At 45.2% G+C, this 18,382-nt stretch overlaps 1 protein-coding gene across 1 annotated transcript in view; it reads left to right on the plus strand.

Annotated features, from left to right (window-relative positions):
• The first annotated feature begins 414 nt into the window (after positions 1-414).
• LOC128330664 (uncharacterized) overlaps positions 415-18,382 on the plus strand; it is a 43,082-nt gene continuing 25,114 nt past the window's right edge. Inside the window, 8 exon segments of the mRNA XM_053263831.1 lie at positions 415-954; positions 2,501-2,749; positions 5,199-5,447; positions 6,291-6,533; positions 8,946-9,194; positions 10,101-10,142; positions 12,584-12,829; positions 16,022-16,264. Coding sequence (XP_053119806.1) covers positions 678-954; positions 2,501-2,749; positions 5,199-5,447; positions 6,291-6,533; positions 8,946-9,194; positions 10,101-10,142; positions 12,584-12,829; positions 16,022-16,264 — 1,798 coding nt within the window. The 5' untranslated portion in view covers positions 415-677.

Raw genomic sequence — 18,382 nt, forward strand, 5'->3', positions numbered from 1 at the left:
TTTTCAGCAGAGGGGCAAGGAATGCGCTAGAGAGCCTTTATGGAGCTTCATAGAAGTGCAATCCCAGGGGAAAAACAATCAGGACATTGACCTCCACTCACCTTTATCAAACATGTTAGTGCTAAACAAACATCCTCAGTGTTGGTGATGCAGCTCCTGAGGTCATCACTCTTAGCACCAGCAACCTGATTGACCACTAGGGGCATCTTCAGGGGTAGAGCTAGCCAGTAAATGCAGTCCCTCTCGGGCGGTTACCTTTTTCTCCTCTGCCCGCTTCCCCTAGGCTGATGGTCTCAGGTTTCATTTTCTCACCTGACCCCGCCCAGCATCTAAGCATGCAGGCTTAATCTATATGATGGATGGATTTCCTAAATAAACTATTTTATTTGGAACTTTAACTGCACGTCTCCAGACAATATTAACAGTGCTCTCTTCCCCTGTGCACTTCTGCTTCAGCCAGCTGCAGCAGATCGAGAAACCTCCCCTTCAAGCTCTCCAACACGCAAAGCACACACAACCGGGAAGTGGTTAGCAGAGTCGAGCAGAAGACAGCCGACGCCCAGTTGCGTGCGAGCGGGGGAAATGTGGTTGCCTTTTGCCAGTGAGATGCAGCAGAGCGGTGGTTTTCTCACCCCTGTCTTGCTAAACGTGATGGTTGGCTTGGTCGTCGAGCAGAAATGGAAGCCGCGGCAAAAGCTTGTTTGCTGAGGACACTGGAAAAGCTGAGAGAGATTGAATTCAGGTTGCTCAAGGACCAGCTGGATGTCGTCTGCCGGAGGGAAAGCTCTGAGCGCACCCCCTGGGAGGAATTCCGAAATGCAACTCGCAAGGAGCTCGCTCATCACCTCATCTCTTGTTATGGGGTGGACCGTGGGGTGGAGGTCGCCGTGGAGGCACTTAAGATGATCACGCTGGACACCCTGGCGAAGGACCTCGTGGACTCTCAGAGAGCTGGTAAGAGATGAGAGCCGGGACAGAGAAGCTGCAAGTGGCATGCCTCAGCTTTGTTCCGGGTACCGGCCTTTTGTGCCTGTTCTGATTGGGGGGCTGTTTTAACCCTTTCGTGTTATTTGGTGACCTCATCCGATTTCTTGTGCATCTGGTTTCAGTGAGGATAACCTCTGGAAGTCTCCCCTAGTTTCAGTTCCAGCCTTTATTGAAAATAAACTGCCAGAGAAGTCAGTAAATAAATGAGAATTCTTTGCAGTTTAACCTGACATATTCGCTGCTTGCTCTCTACATAGTTCAACTCCTGGGGATTTATTCCTAATGTGCCTTTCCTGAGCTCCCACGTCTGCATCCTGTTTTCTTTGCATTGTTTTACTTTACATTACGGAGGCTCCAGATTAGACTGGGAAGGACTCCTGCCTGAAACTTTGGAGACAAATCTGACTATATAACTCTAGCCTTTACTCACTTCAATATACATACATACATACATACATACATACATACATACATACATACATACATAGAGAGAGAGAGAGAGTGTGTGCAGGGACATAACAAGGCTGGAGTGGGCCCAGAGACAACATTTTAAAATGGGCCCCTCACTGATACACACACACACACACACACACACACACACACACTTCACAATATATAGACATGTGACTTGTCTCTGGGGGGCCCCTCGAGGCGTGGGGGCCCCCAGGGAGCTGCCTCCCCTTGCCTAATAGTAGTTACACTCCTGAGACAGAGAGAGAGAGAGCGCGCCAGTGTGGTGTAGTGTAGTGTAGTGGTTAGAGTGCTGGACTAGGACCCGGGAGACCTGAGTTCAAATCCCCATTCAGCCATGATACTTGCTGGGTGACTCTGGGCCAGTAACTTCTCTCTCAGCCTAACCTACTTCACAGGGTTGTTGTGAGGAGAAACCTAAGTATGTAGTACTTAGGCTCCTTGGAGGAAGAGTGGGATAAAAAATGTAAAATGTTTTATACACACACACACACATGTGCAGATGGAAAAAATGGTCCCAAAACTATATATCATGAAAAAAGCAGTAGTGTTCTTTCAGACCTTCTTAAATTTTAGTCAAGATCAATGGATTTGGGGGAAGTGGAAGGAATAAGGCTGTGATCCTATCTTGGGTAGCAGTTGCTAGAGAGGGGGTGGGCATATGCTAGGTCTCTTGCAGTTCTTGGGGGCTCAAGACCTCTGTGCACTTGAGGCAGGGTGCCAAATGCCATTCTTCCTCTTGTGCAAACCCTTCTCCCTTTTCCCTTTTCTTGGTAAAGCAGTAGGCACGTGTGTGTGTGTGTGTGTGTGTGTGTGTCTTACTGCCTCACTGCTTTCTTATGGCATGAAAGTCTGTCCAATATGTAGCATTTTAGCAGACCTGGGTCTGATCAATGTCTGGGTGAGAGACCACGGGAAACTGAGCAGCTTGGAGAAATTGCAGATTCATTTTGCAGAAATGTTTCTGGGAGAAGATGATGAAAGCATTTCCCATTCCTGACAGAGAACAAAGATTGAGTAATTCTCACTTCTCCCTTTATAGAAAAGCACTTTGTGGAGCAAAACCAGGATGAACTGATACAACGTGTTTCCAAAGTACCCGAGGTCTTGAACAGACTGGTTGGTGTTGTATTGGACGATGGCCAATATGAAGATATCATGTCTGAGCCCACAGATGCCTTGCGAATGCAGAAGCTGTATGAGTTGGTGCCGAGCTGGAACAAACTCTGCAAAGATGGTCTCTACCGGGCCCTGGAGGAGACAAATGGACTCCTTATTGCAGAACTGAATGGTAACCCAATCTGCTAATGTGAAATCCATCTTTGTTAAAAGCGATGCAATGAAATAAAGGTTTTAGCTCACTCATTTTTAATCAATAGGTACAGCCTGGCTTTAAGTGAGGTTCTGTATGTTCTCTGATCTGGCCTAGTATGTGACTGATATAGTCCGGCCTTTATGCAAGAGGAATACAAACACACATCTATTACTCACTAACCTTTTCTTCAAAACCAGGCCTCCTCAGCTTTGGCCCTCCTGCAGATGTTGGCCCCCAACTCCCATAATTCCTGGCTATTGGCCACTATGGCTGGGGATTATGGGAGCTGTAGTCCAAAAACAGATGGGGGGCCAAAGTTGAGCAGGCCTGTTTAAACCAACAATTTCTCACTGTGACGTTTTTAATGAGTTGTTTGTGGACAAAATCTCTCGTATTCGGGCCGACTTCGATTCAAACTCCACAATTGTAATAGAGTCTGATGCCAAGATGTCTAGCAGCTCCTCTAATGTGATGACCTTGGATCAGTTTCAGTACGTGATTCCTAAGAATGTGGACAAGTTGCTTTGAATGATGCGGCCTACCACCTATCCTCTTGATCCTTGCCCGACATGGCTTATACTATCTGGCAGGGAGGCTGTTGTAGAGGGCCTGATAGAGATTATAAATGCTTCTCTGAGAGAGGGCAGGATGCCTCTTTGTCTTAAAGAGGAAATCATTAGACTGCTTCTGAAGAAGCCTGCCTTGGATCCCTCAGAGTTAAGCAACTTACAGGCCTTTCTCCAACCTTCCATGGCTGGGCAAGGTGATTGAGAAGGTAGTAGCCTCCCAGCTCCAGGTGGTCTTGGAGGAAACTGATTATCTAGACCCATTTCAAACTGGTTTTCGAGCAGGCTATGGGGTGAAGACCGCCTTGGTCGGCTTGATGGATGATCTCCAATTGGGATTTGACAGAGGAAGTGTGACTCTGTTGGTCCTTTTGGATCTCTCGGTGGCTTTCAATACTATTAACCATAGTATCCTTCTGGAACATCTGAGGGGATTGGGGGTGGGAGGCACTGTTTTGCAATGGTTCTGCTCCATCTGGGCAGATTCCAGATGGTGTCTCTTGGAGACTGTTCTTCAAAATCTGAACTTTCGTACGATGTCCCTCAGGGCTCCTTATTGTCTCCGATGTTGTTTAACATCTACATGAAACCTCTGGGAGAGATCATCAGTGGATTTGGTGCAGGGTGTTATCAATATGCTGATGATGCCCAAATCTATTTCTCCATGTCAACATCATCAGGAGAAGACATAACCTCCCTAAATGCCTGCCTGAAGGCAGTAATGGGCTGGATGAGGAATAACAAACTGAGACTGAATCCAGATAAGATGGAGGTACTTATTGTGTGGGGTTGAAACTCTGGAGATGACTTTGATCTGCCGGTTCTGGATGGGGTCACACTCCCCCGGAAGGAACAGTTATGCAGTCTGGGAGTGCTTCTGGATCCGAATCTCTCCCTGGTGTCCTAGATTGAGGCGGTGGCCAGAGGTGCTTTTTGTCATCTTCGGCTGATACGCCAGCTGCGTCTGTTTCTTGAGATTAACGACCTCAAAATGGTTGTACATCTGCTGGTAACCTCTAGACTGGATTACTGCAATGTGCTCTATGTGGGGCTGCCTTTGTATGTAGTCTGGAAACTTCAGTTGGTTCAGAATGCAGCAGCCAGGTTGGTCTCTGGGTCATCTAGGAGAGACCATATTACTCTTGTGTTGAAGGAATTGCACTGGCTACCGATACGTTTCCAGGCAAAATACAAGGTGTTGGTCATTACCTATAAAGCACTAAATAGCTTAGGCCCTGGGTATTTAAGAGAGTGTCGTCTTCGCCATGAGCCCCACTGCCTGCTAAGATCATCTGGAAACATTCACCTGCGGCTGCCACCAACAAATCTGGCGGCTAACCGAGAACGGGCCTTCTCCGTTGCAGCCCCTGGACTTTGGAATGCGCTCCCTGTTGAAATGTAAGCTCTGAGATTACAAAAATTGTAGCAAATTTTTTTAATATTGCCATTAGGTTAAGGCCTCAATTAAGTGCTTAACTGTGGGAGCTGTTTATGCTTTTTAAACTAATTTTTTATGAATGACTGTATTTTGTTTTATTGTGTTTTAATATTGTTGTATTGAATATGTTTGTTGTTTCTATTTCTGCTGGCCAATGGCTGTAATAAAATTGATGAAATAAGAGCCTCCCCATCTCTGGCAACTTTTAAAAAGGCACTGAAGACACATTTATTCACCCAGGCTTTTAATTAGATGTATGGCTTTAAATAATTTCAATACTGGGTTTTGAATGATTTTAATTGTTAATTGGTTTAATCTTTTAAATTATTTTAATTGTAAACCACCCAGAGACACAAGTTCTGGGCAGTACAGAAATATTTTAAATAAATAATAATAAATAAAATAATGCCTTCGTCCTCAGGGGGACACTTTGTGGAGAGACATAAGACCGAGCTGATCCACCGTGTCTCTGGGGTGGACAACATCCTGCAGCAGCTCCTCCATTCTGTTTTAAATCCTGAACAATATGAGGCCATCAAGGCTGAGAGCACAGAAGGGCAGAAGATGAAGAAGCTGTGTGAGCTCTTGCCAAGCTGGGACAGACAGAGCAAGGATCAGTTCTATGAGGCCCTGAAGATGACAAACAGAAGCCTTATTTTGGAGCTGGAGGGTAAAGAAACGGAAGGCCGTGCAAGGCTCTATGGCTGGTTTTCCTGGGTGCAAATATGGTGCTGGGGTGACAAGGAAATAATTTGGGGGCAATGTTTTCTCACAACACCATCAATCAAACTGGATATTTGACTTCTGTCCCTTCTCTTCCCCACCTCTTAAAACCGGAAGTAAGTGTCAGATCGGGTTCCTGCCAAGTTAGATGCATGGCTCAGTCCTGAGAGCAAGCCTGACCTGGAAGCATTTATACGTATCCTGTGACTTGCTCTGTATTGTGGTTCAATGGGATTTTTTGCTGGTTTCCCCTCCTTTGGCCAGAGTTTTGGTGGCAAATATCCTTCAGGGCCTATGGTGGGTTTGAGTTCTGGTAAGATGGCATGTTTTGATGATGATCATGTATGACCCTAAGGTTTTTTCCAGATGGTGCTTACTCTTTATGTGTACACACACTGAGCAGGGACCTTATGCAATTTTCACAGCATGATCTGGGGGCAGGCTCTTGTATTCTGAGAAGAACCTGCCCTTTTCCCCAGTTGCCCCAAACATACAAATGAAAAAGGGCAGGATCTTTTCAAAATGTATGAGCTGGCCACCAGATGGCGCTGTGAAAATCACGCAAGGTTGTGCTAGGAAGCAGCATGGGAACTTGCTGCTGGATGTGTATGGGGAGTAGCATTGTGCTTGGAACTAGCACGAAAGCTTTGAACATCCTGCACTTGATTGACATAGGGAAATGCCCTTCATGTAAAAATTGACCCTTTCCCTCTCTTATCCCACAAGCACATAACAGTTTTATATTTCACAGTTTAGCAATCATATCTTTTGATTTCTTTCTCATCATCAGAACATCTGGTTGAAAAGCACAAGGAAGAGTTGATCCGCCGAGTTTCTAAGGTGCAGCATGTCATGGGTGCATTGAAGTCTCAGTTGGATCCTTATCAGTATGAGCGAATCATGGCTGCAGGCACAGACAGGCAGAAAATGAAGTTGTTGTATGAACTGGTGCCTAGCTGGGACAGAGAGAACAAGGACCGGCTGCTCCAGATAATTATGGAAACAAATGCAGAACTCCTCAGAGAGATTGGAGGTAGGCCTGTGGTATCCCAATGTCTGTGTGTCTAGGGATTGTATCTTACGTTCCCCCCCACCCAAAGTTGGTACTTTTGAGCAGCCCAGCCAAGATAAAAGTGGCGGGGAGGGATTCCCAAGGATGCTGAATAAACACCAGTTCTTTATTCCTCCCTTGTCTGGAGTGCTTTGAGCTTAAAGTGCTCTTCCTCGGAGAGGAGGAATGTGACCAACATTTCTTCCTGTGGCGGGATGCAATCCCCAGAGAAAGATATTACCATATAATAATGTAATATTGTCTGAGGAAGAGCACTTTTAAGCTTTAAATGTGTTGGGCAATAATTGAAGTTAGAATTGATACAGTGGGTATAGGAAAGAATCACCCCCTTTGATAGACCTTAAATTCTGGTTCCCTTACATCCTGAAATGAAAACACAAAGAAAATTCCCTTCACCAGCTGTACCTATCCAATGCAACCTATAACATCCAACTGAAAAACATCACAATTACAGTCCAGAAAAAGTGTCAGAAATAAAAAACAAGAATTACTGAGATTGAAAAAGGATCCCCCCCCCCATGTCAATATTTTGTTGAACCACCTTTTGCTTTAATAACAGCCTTGAGTCTGTTGGGATACTTCTCTATAAACCTTGCACATCTAGACGGAGCAATATTTGCCCACTCCTCCATACAGAACTGTTCAAGTTCGGTCACATTGGATGGTAGGTGTTGGACTGCTATCCTCCCTGGATCCGGTCGTCCCTCCAAACTGGATGGAAGAGCAAGGAGGAAACTGGTAAGAGAGGCTACCAAGAGGCCAATGGCAAAGAGTGGAGAAGGAGTTAAAGGACTTCATGGCAAAGAGTGGTTGTTCTGTGCATGTGACAACAATTTCACGAGCGCTCCACAGATGTGGCTTGTTCGGGAGGGTTGCAAGGAGAAAGCCACTTCTCAAGAAAGGCCACATTAAAGCTCGTTTGAGCTTTGCCAGAAGGCACCTTGAAGATTCTGATGCCAAATGGAAAAAGGTCTTATGGTCAGATGAGACCAAGATTGAACTATTTGGCCTCAACACCAAACAGTACACCTGGCGTAAATCCAACGCAGCTCACCATCCACAACACACCATACCTACAGTGAAGCATGGAGGTGGCAGCATCCTGTTGTGGGGGTGTTTCTCTGCCTCAGGGACTGGGGCTCTCGTTAGGGTAGAAGGAAAAATGGATGGGGCAAAATACCGTCAGATTCTGGAAGAAAACCTGCCATCCTCTGCCGGACAGTTGAGGATGGGCAGAAGATTCACCTTTCAACATGACAACGATCCGAAGCACACAGCAAAATTGACCACACAGTGACTGAAGGAGAAAAAAGTGAACGTCCTCATGTGGCCCAGTCAGAGCCCAGACCTAAATCCCATAGAAAATCTGTGGAGAAATTTGAAGATAGCAGTCCACCAACACCTCCCGTCCAATGTGACTGAACTTGAACAGTTCTGTATGGAGGAGTGGGCAAATATTGCTCCATCTAGATGTGCAAGGTTGATAGAGAAGTATCCCAACAGACTCAAGGCTGTTATTAAAGCAAAAGGTGGTTCAACAAAATATTGACATGGGGGGGGGATCCTTTTTCAATCTCAGTAATTCTTGTTTTTTATTTCTGACACTTTTTCTGGACTGTAATTGTGATGTTTTTCAGTTGGATGTTATAGGTTGCATTGGATAGGTACAGCTGGTGAAGGGAATTTTCTTTGTGTTTTCATTTCAGGATGTAAGGGAACCAGAATTTAAGGTCTATCAAAGGGGGTGATTATTTCCTATACCCACTGTATGTATTCAGCATCTTTGGGGATTCTGCCGCCCCCACACCCCATCTTAGCTTTTTGGTGCTGCATCTTCTCTCTCTCTCTCCAGCCTGAAATGCTGAGAAATGGACCCCCTATATGTATGGAAGCACAGAAAACACTTTCGATGCGTATATGTGTTTCTTTTAGACATTAGGGATGAGGAGGACATAGACAGAATGGCATATGCATTAGAAGGCTCCACACAGCTCTGAAAGAGAAACAACAAAACTAGCCCTTAAAGCAGAGGTTCTCAAACTTGGGTTGCCAGATATTGTTGGGCTACAGTTCCCATCACCCCAGCTTTATCTGTGACTGGGGATGATGGGAGTTATAGTCCAGCATGGGGACCCAAGGAAGAGAATGCCTGCCTTGTGGCTTTCAAAGAGAAGGGTTGTACAACCTGGCAGCAGTGGGCATATTTCCCTGAGAATTAGGGGACTAGGGTTAAGAGCAGTACTACAAGCTGTGTCATGCTCTAACCTGGAGACTCCCTTTTGAGCTTGGAGTTTGTAGTTCCGATTCAGTGGGACGGATACATTTCCAATAAGAACGAACAGCTTTCAGCAGGTTTTCTAATATCCTTCCTAGGACGGCATTTTGTGGAACGGCACCAACAAGAGCTGATTCGGCAAGTCTCTGGGATAGATGTTGTATTGTTCCAGCTACTTGGCTTTGCCCTGAATCATGATGAATATTGCCACATTATGGCTGAGGAAACGGACGCAAGGAAGACAAAGAAGCTGCTTGAGCTGGCTCTGAGCTGGAACAGAAGAAAGAAGGACTGGCTTTATCGGGAACTTATTCGAACAAATGGGCCTCTAATTGCAGCCCTTGAGGGTAAATGGATAGCTTCAGAAGCACTGGCTGATATCCAAGTAATGTTCTGCTTGTGCAAAGGCATTGTGCTAGCTGGTGGCATTGAGCAGGAGCATAACTGCAACTGGACATCTAATTGGACATCTAACTGCTGTCCTGCTGACATTGAGGCTAGACACTAGGAGGCATTTCCCAACTATAAGAGCTGCGTGTTGCAGGAGGAGCTGAGCACCAATATTGGAGGGTGCAGTCTGCTAACAGTTAGATAGCCACACTGAAAGCCAAGTTCACCAGATGGCAGAACATAGCTGCAGAGAGAGAGGGGGGGCAGTCTTACTGGTATTCATACACCGGCCTTTTTGTTTTTAATGGTCTTACAACACAGCTGGAGAAAACTTCTTAAATTTCACTTTGAAAAGGATCTCAGAAGGGCGCAGGGATGGTGGTGGGATTGTATCATCTGCTCTAAGTGCAGCCACAGGCACTAGATGTAATGGCTGCTACTGTGACACTCGCCCAGCAACAATAAATATGGCATTGCCAATTTGCAATAGAGGTAGGTGTGAGCTGGGAGTGGTGGAGACCCCATTTTCCCAGCAGCAAAACCTGCCATTTGAGCTCTGGAGGGGGAAGTGTGATAATTCAGCAAAAGACGAACTGTCTTTAGAAAAGGTGATGATGATGTCATGGTTAACAAATGGACAGCAATAATCCAAACCTCTTGATTGCACAGATGTTGGATACCAAGCCTCACTGCAGCTGGATCAATGTGTTTTTAATGAGTAGCAGTGGGAGAGGGGGGCGGGAATCCAAGAAAAACGTACTTTAAAGAATTGAGGTCTAGGCAGAGCTCTGAGATGGTGTTCCATTTTGATATCCAAACTGTGTTTCCTCTTCCCCAGTCATTCTCCACTCTGTCTCCCATAGGTGCAAGTGAACAAGGAGAACCTGTGGCCTCTGCTAGTGATGGTGAGTGGTGGAAAAGTTGCCTTCTGAACTGCACTGGGAATGTTACTCCACAGCACAGCTTAGCTTTTGAAATGTTGTTGTCTTAAACCTGCTTCACATATGATGCATTTCCTACACAAAAACAGCAGGAGGTCCATGTTTATTTATTTTATTATTTATTTTTCATATTTTTATACCGCCCAAAACTTACGTCTCTGGGCGGTTTACAACAAAAACAAAAAGTTAAAAGATTAGTTAAAGCAAATAAATGACAAAGTAAAACATTGGTTAAAATAAATGACAACAAAAAGTTAAAACATTACAAGAATTTTAAACCTTAAAACAATATTTTAAAATATTGTTTTGATAATTGTATGACTAACCATGTGTGCATTTTTACTGCATGTACATGTATGTATGATGATCACATCATGGTACTCTGTATGTGGGAGTTATGCTGTTTCTTGTGGAAGTGCTTTCCAAGTAAGGGTGTTCCAGCAATGAAGCAAGGCAGCTGCCCCAAGTGGGATGTTTTGCAAAGCAGAGACAAACAGATCTGACCTGCAGGTCAAAATCCTAGGAAAAGGCCTTGTGTTTATGTCCCTATCCTGTGAAATGAACAAGAGCTGTGTAAGAGCATGGCAGGTGATGCTTCCATACAGGAGATACATAATGTGTGAAATGTCCATTAAATGCTTGTCTTCCTCGATTGTCCTATGTATTGGGCTTCTCAGTCCAAGGACATGTCCAGAACAAGGGATATCTAATAATTTCATATGCTCGGATTATAAGAAGAACATTAACCCTTGGTCAAAACTGAGGTGGATCATATGCCATTTGAGAAGGGAAAAAATAGTAGAACTTTGTGTTCAGTGCTCTGCAACTCTGTCTTCCAGGTTAGAATCAACCTTAATAAGGTTAAGTGCCCTGTGGTCTTTCATGCACCATCTCCTTATTGTATGGATAACCCCTTTTGCATTGCATGTTTTTAAAAATTATTATTATTAATGCTTTATATCCCACTCATCCTCCAAGGAGTCCAGAGTGGTGTACTACATACTTAAGTTTCTCCTCACAACAACCCTGTGAAGTAGGTTAGGCTAAGAGAGAAGTGACTGGTCCAGAGTCACCCAGCAAGTATCATGGCTGAATGGGGATTTGAACTCAGATCTCCCCAGTCCTAGTCCAGCACTCTAACCACTACACCACTCTGGCTCTCATGTTAACTGAAAGTACTATGTACTTGTGGTACTAGAGGCCAAAGAGACTTCCAACATGCTGTTGTAAGACTCTAACCATTATTAGATGCATAGACAATAACCTGGGGGTACAATCCACTCCAATTTCAACCAAGGATTAACTGAGCACATCTACATCTGTCCCTCCTCATACTTACAATTATAAGCATTTCCCCTGGCATCAAATGCTGTCATTGGAACCTTGCCTTTTCACAAACCATATTTTACTAGCTGACCTGGCACAGAGCATCTGCGCCCCTAGTTTCCCCTGTTTTCCCCTACCCCTTCAGCCGTGGCCGCCACTTCTTCTTGGCAGGTGGCCAGCTGGCCTGGCTGCTGCTCCCTCTCGCTGGGCGGCGCTTTCTTCTGGTGGCCAGTGCTGCTGCTTCCTTTTGCTGGCCGGTGGCTGCTTGCCTTCCTCTCCCCCCTCCCCTCACTTGCGAAATCTTGCGAGAGCTGCCACGCATGGGATTAGCAACAGGTATGTCTTAGCGAATTATATATGGATATAGAAGATATAGATAGGTACAGATTATCTGCTTTTGATTCTAGTTCTTAATTTCTTGGCTGTTTTCTTTGGAGAGTGAGGCATAATCTACCCCCAGTTTTTTCTTTCCTGTGTGTGTGTATATATGCCTGCCTTATTTATATCTTGCCTAATTCCTGTTTATCTTTAACTTGAAACTATAATTGGAGAAGCCACCTGATTTTTAAAATGGCTTCTGTTTCAGATTTATCTTAAGGACACACCTCCAACCAAGCAGAAGCACTTCTGATCTTGTTGATCAGGGGTTGCCAACCATAGGTCCCCAGATGATGTTGGACTACAGTTCTCATCACGCCGAGCCTCAAATGCTCTAGCTGGGGATGATGAGAGTTGTAGTCCAATGACATTGGAGGACCCGAGATGGGGAACCCTTGCCATTGACTAAGGCAGGGCTGCTCAACTTCGGCCCTCCTGCAGATGTTAGCCTGCGATTCCCACAATCCCTGGCTATTGGCCACTGTAGCTAGGGATTATGGGAGTTGTAGTTCAAAAACAGCTGGGGGGCCTAAGTGGAGCAGGCCTGGACAAAGGGGACTTTAAAATGCTTCACTTTGTGGCCTTGATGAGCAAAAATGGTTCCATGGGACTTGATATCTTTATACAGGATGGTGCAAGAGAACTGGATGGGATGCAGTCTCTATGATCTAGTGCCTTTCTTTTGTATCATCTCTTCTCAGAGGAACATTTCATTGAAAAGCACCAGGAAGAGCTTATTCGACGTGTTGTTGGAGTGGATATTATTTTCGTTCACCTGCAGTGGAATAATATAATAACTCGTGAACAAATAAGGGAAATGAAAGGTCCCAATCAGCAGCAAATGCGTAAACTGTATGAACTGGTGCCAAGCTGGATAACTATAGACAAAGATGAGATGAAGCGTATCTTAATGAAAACAAACAGACGGCTTATTGAGCAGCTTGCAGGTGAATATACTGAAGTTGAACGTGAAGGTGGTGCTCTAATTTTAGCCTGTTGTAGTTCTTCTTCTTTAGAACATAGGAAGCTGCCTTCTACCAAGTCAGACCGATGGTCCATTTAGCTCAGTATTGTCTACACAGACTGGCAGTGCCGCAGCTTCTCCAAGGTTGTAGGCAGGAGTCTCTCTTGGCCCTATCTTGGAGGTGCCAGGGAGGGAACTTGGAACCTTCTGCATGCAACTGTGCAGATAATCACCCCACAGCAGCCCCATCTCTTAAGGGGATCTTATAGTGTTCACACATGTAGTCTCCCATTCAAATGCAATCCACCCAGGAGGACCCTGCTTAGCAAAGGGGTCAATTCATGCTTGCTTCCATAAGACCAGTTCTCCTCCCGTTCTTTAGTATATCTCCCATTTTTCTGTCCCATCACTGGGGTACTTAACAACAACAAAAAATAATTCTAAAAAGATCAAATGATATAAAATGGCAGATAATGCACCCTAAATAAACCAAGGGATCATACATTCAAGGGCTGGTCATCCACAACTGACCCAGAAGGGGAAGCAAGCACTGGAGTTGTTCCAGTCCCTGTCAGGACCAGTCCAGAAGCCTTTCAAAAACCCTCAGTCTCCCATTACCATGCCGAGAGTACCTTTTTAGGCTGTATTGATAAGGTGGTTGGTAAGTGTAGTACATGTCTGCCACCTTTTGGAAACACCAAAAAGAGAGATTTAGGCATCCTCTCTTGAATGGTGGTGTCCCCATCCTTGGTCCTGACCCCTGATAAAAGCCAAAGCAGAGAAATCAGGATAGATATTCTAATAACTGCATTCATTCACATGACGATATTTCATGCTGCTGTGTCACCGGCCATAGTGGAAGCATGGCGGTGTGGGGAGGGACTGGGATCTGCCCTGGATTCAACTCATCATCATCATCATCATCATCTATCATCGTCTTCCCTCCTGCTGCTGCAGCAGAGAAGGTTTTCACTTCAAGACCAGCTGCCATCCTGTTGTAAGAGAGGACTGGTATAGCATAATGCAGGAATTCCCAGCCTTGGGTCTCCAGATGTTGTTGACTACAGCTCCCATGATCCCCAGCCAGTGGCCAACAGCCATTGTGGCTGGGGGCGATGTGAATTGTAGTCCAACAACATCTGAGGAGCCAAGGCATCAGGACGTGAGCTATGAGCCCCCTTGCTTTAGGCAAGCCACTATCTCTCAGCCTCAGTCCCTGTCTGTAATGTGGGCATAATATTGCCCTTTTGCAGGCTATTGAGATTACTGAGATTGCGTATGTGAAGCAGCTTAAGCAGTCTATATAAGGTAAAGGTAAAGTGTGCTGTCAGGTCAGTTTTGGCTCCTGGCGCCCACAGAGCTCTGTGGTTTTCTTTGGTAGAATTCAGGAGGGGTTTGCCATTGCCTCCTCCTGCTCAGTATGAGTTGATGCCTTTCAGCATCTTCCTATATTGCTGCTGCCCAGTATAGTACCAGCAGGGATTCAAACTGGCTATCTTCTGCTTGCTAGTCAAGCATTTCCCCACTGTGCCACTTAAGGTGACAAGCAATCTATATAGCAACATGCTATATTGTCAAAGCTCCTGCCAGAGGAGGAAGGGGGAGTTCACTGGAGTGAATCCTTGACTGTAAGGGATTCATGGTTAGCTGCCACCATCCACTTTATTTTAATGTGGGACAAACCACTCTCCATATAAGATTCCTGGTGGGGGAGTGGCAAAACTTTCCCTCGAAGGGGCTGAGCGTTCCTAGTTCTCCAGTGGCTTGTAGATAAGGCAGACCCAAAATGAAGAGTAGCACACGTCACCATCAAGGGTTTATTATTAGAGCAAAAGAAAAACAAGAGTATCCAATAAGAACAACTGTCTCTTAATCAAGCAGATTGTAAGAGAGAGAAGTTTTTATTAACCAGGCAACTCAGATTCAAGCAATACAGTACAGGGAAATAACTTCCCTCGCACATAGGAACATAGGAAACTGCCGTATACTGAGTCAGACCATCTCATCTAACTGAACTTGTCATTATCTTGTTATTCAGAGGCAGGGATCTGCCTGCTGTCTCCAGACTTCAGGTTGTGACCTCCCATTTCCCCAGCGGCTTCTTGGCCAGCTGCTTCCTCAGGGCACTCTTGAGAAAGAACAAAGTGGCTGTGAGACTGTGAGTGTAGTCCCCGCTTAACAGGAAAGGCCTACCCTCCCAGCAGTTGCTCTAAGTGAGGCCAAGTCCTCCCTCAAATCCTTCCCATCACTACATATATAAATACATATTGGCTGACATACACTACAGACTACTGAAATGCTGTCAAGCTCAGGAGCATATTTTTGGGTGGTTCAGGCAGCTGTGGAAGGGAGGGAGTGGAACCATTTCTCCTTAGTCTGGAATGCAACACTGCTGCCCTGGTGCTTTGCGAGTCTGTATGCCAGCCATTATTTTTATTACGAACATAAGAACAGCCCTGCTGGATCAGGCCCAAGGAAGCCCATCTAGTCCAGCATCCTGTTTCTCCCAGTGGCCCACCAGATGCCGCTGGAAGCCACAGGCGAGAGTTGAAAGGGGCATGCCCTCTCTCCTGCTGTTACTCCCCTGCAACTGGTACTCAGAGGCATCCTGCCTTAACACAAAGATCTACAGCTTTTCAGAAAGTATTCATTTCATTTTTAATGTAAAGTTTGATGACCTTTTGTGGGCTCCTCTTTTCTAGGGATCTTCTCACTCCTGCCCCTCATTTTAATGGCCGTGAGTTGAGGGGCATGTGGGAGCCATCAGGGGCATAGCAAGGTTGGAGTGGGCCCTGGGACAAAACATGAAGATATTCCCTGTTGATGTTGACTACAACTCCCATAACCCCCAGCCAAAGGCCGTTGCAGCTGGGGATGCTGGGAGTTGTAGTGAACAACATCTGGAAATCCCTGTTGGAGGGAATAGTGGCTGTAATCAAAATCATCTGGGAATTCTTGTTTCAGGAAGCAAGCCCTCTGATCCCTGCTTTCTTCTTCAGAGAGGGTGAAGGGGGGAGGGGGGAAAGCAAGTCATCATCCAGTCAGTGGGCTCCCCCCTCGGGGTACCTGGGGACACTTCTCTCCCCTCTGCCCCCCATTTAGTTGTAGCTATGCCCTTGGGGGCCATTTCCTACAGTAACCTGTGAATATGATTGTCACACATTCCTGTTCCCAGAGGGACATTTTCTGGATAGGCATCGGGAGGAGCTGACTGAGAACTTGAAAGACATCCCCTTGAGGAAGCTTCATGGTCTTCTGCTAGATGAGAAGCAATATCAAACTCTGGTGAACTGTACCACTGAGAAGATGAAAATGCAAGGCCTGTTCCAGATAGAACACACGTGGAAGAGGCCGCAAAAAGACCAACTCTATCGAGTGCTGGCAGAAACAAATAGAGACGTCATTGAAATGCTTGAGGGTAAGTCTAGAAGCAACTTATCCTGTTGTGCCTTACGGATATTTATGGAGGAGTTCATGATTATAGAGCATCTCTTGAGAGGTTTTCTCAGACCAGGATAGTTTGCTTTGACAGACAGGGGCTTTCCAGGGTCTCAAATACAAGGTTTTTGCTGCTGAACTATCTGCTAAACCTTTAGCTGGAAATGCCAGAAATTGATTCTGGGATCATCTGCTTTGCCACAGAACTGTGTCCTTTCACTAGTTAGGTACAGTTCCCATGTTGGGTGTGGGATATAACTTCATTCCTGCTTCCAAACCACTGACCTACATCTGCACTAATGCTACTTCCATGCAGTGGAAGATCACAGCAATAGCACCTATACTTCAGAAATGTGGGAGCTTGCTCATGGTGGCGGTTTTAGCTGATCTCTCCTTGCCTCAGAGGTGCTCTTTGCAACACAGAAACACATCACTGAAGGTCATGCAGCCCTCGGGGACATGTTTCTGGGTTTCTCTCGGTGCTTCCCGCGGAAAGGGAAGTTGGTGAAAATGTTCCCCCATGCACAAGCATCTGTGGTGCTTAAGTGGGAATGCTAATGTTTGTCCACCATGCAGCTGGGCATCCTCTTGCTTCATGGACATAGCATTAGTCAGGATTTTGACCAGTGTTCATTACCTGGGGAAAATACAATTGTTCTCCAGATAGTACCTTCATTGCTGTTGTAATTTTGGTTTGTAGCTTGAGGGCTACAAGCCCCATTGGCGTGTCCTGTTGTGACTTTAATGAAGAGTGGCGAAATCCTATTTATATGTAGTTCTCTAGAGCAGGAATGGGCAAATGACCCTCTAGCTGTTGAACTACAACTCCCATCATCCCCAGGCACAATAAATTGAACAGTTGGAGGGTCAAGTTAGCCTATCCCCACTCTAGAGGCTACATATTTTGTATTCTGCAGCTCTAGCACAAGAATACTTATCTGGAATATTTGGGTTAGAAACTGCAAATGGTAGAAAAACTCCCCCACTCCTATTACAAATCCCTTCAGAACTGTCCTTTTGTGCACGGCTGCAATATTTATTTTATTATTTATTTATTTATCAAACTTATATACCACCCAAACCTTCGTCTCTGGGCAGTTAACAGATAAATAGATAATAGGAAGGGTGGTATAGAAATCGAATTAATAATAATAAATAATAATAATAAAAAATAAAACAAAACACACATAAAAATTTAAAACAATTCAACAATTTAAAATCAACCACAAAATTAATGCCTACAAATTTTAAAAAGCTGAAAAAGCTTGGGTGAAGAAATGGTACGCATCTAGCCATTTTTTGTCATGTGTTGCTGTGGCAAAACAGCAGCATGACTATTGCCTCCATTTAGTAAGGGAGGCCCAGCTATCGTGGTGTTGTCACAGGATTGGCTGTTCTCTGATAAACTCCTTATGACAGAAGAGCCTTCTCAAGAAAGAAGTTGGGCTCGGGGAGACCTGCGGACTTGGACCATGGGGGTCTGTGTTCCTCCCCAAGACCCTACTTCAGAGATCCTCAAGTTTGGGTCCCCACATGATGTTGCCACAATGGCTGGAGTCCATTGTGGCTGGCGGTGATGGGAATTGTAGTCCAACATCATCTGGGAACTCAAGCTTGAGATCACCCCTACTTTATGTAATAATAATTTTGGTCACTCGGCCAAAATTGCTTCAGCTAGGCTCATCCAGTGAGCTTCCTGGCTGAGCAAAGATCTATCTATCTATCTATCTATCTATCTATCTATCTATCTATCTATCTATCTATCTATCTCTGTACTGCCTTAAAACAACCTCAACGTGGTTCACACAAAACTTAAAACAAGAATACAACATTACACAATTAAAATATCAGCTAAAATATAAAAATACAGATCTGATTAAAAGGTTGCACAACAAGCACAATATAACCATAAAAGATACAAAGCAGCAGCAATAGGAACAATCGTATAAAAGCCTGGGTCACACGCTTTCTAAAAACTGTGGTGGAGACAGAGGAGCCGATGGCCCACCAGGAGAGCATTCCAGGGTCTGGGGGCAACAGCTGAGAAGGTCCTGTCCTGTGTGTACAACAGCTGAGCCTCTCCCAGTGTTGGTACATG

The sequence above is a fragment of the Hemicordylus capensis genome, chromosome 6, assembly GCF_027244095.1.
Source record: "Hemicordylus capensis ecotype Gifberg chromosome 6, rHemCap1.1.pri, whole genome shotgun sequence".
NCBI classification, from domain to species: domain Eukaryota; kingdom Metazoa; phylum Chordata; class Lepidosauria; order Squamata; family Cordylidae; genus Hemicordylus; species Hemicordylus capensis.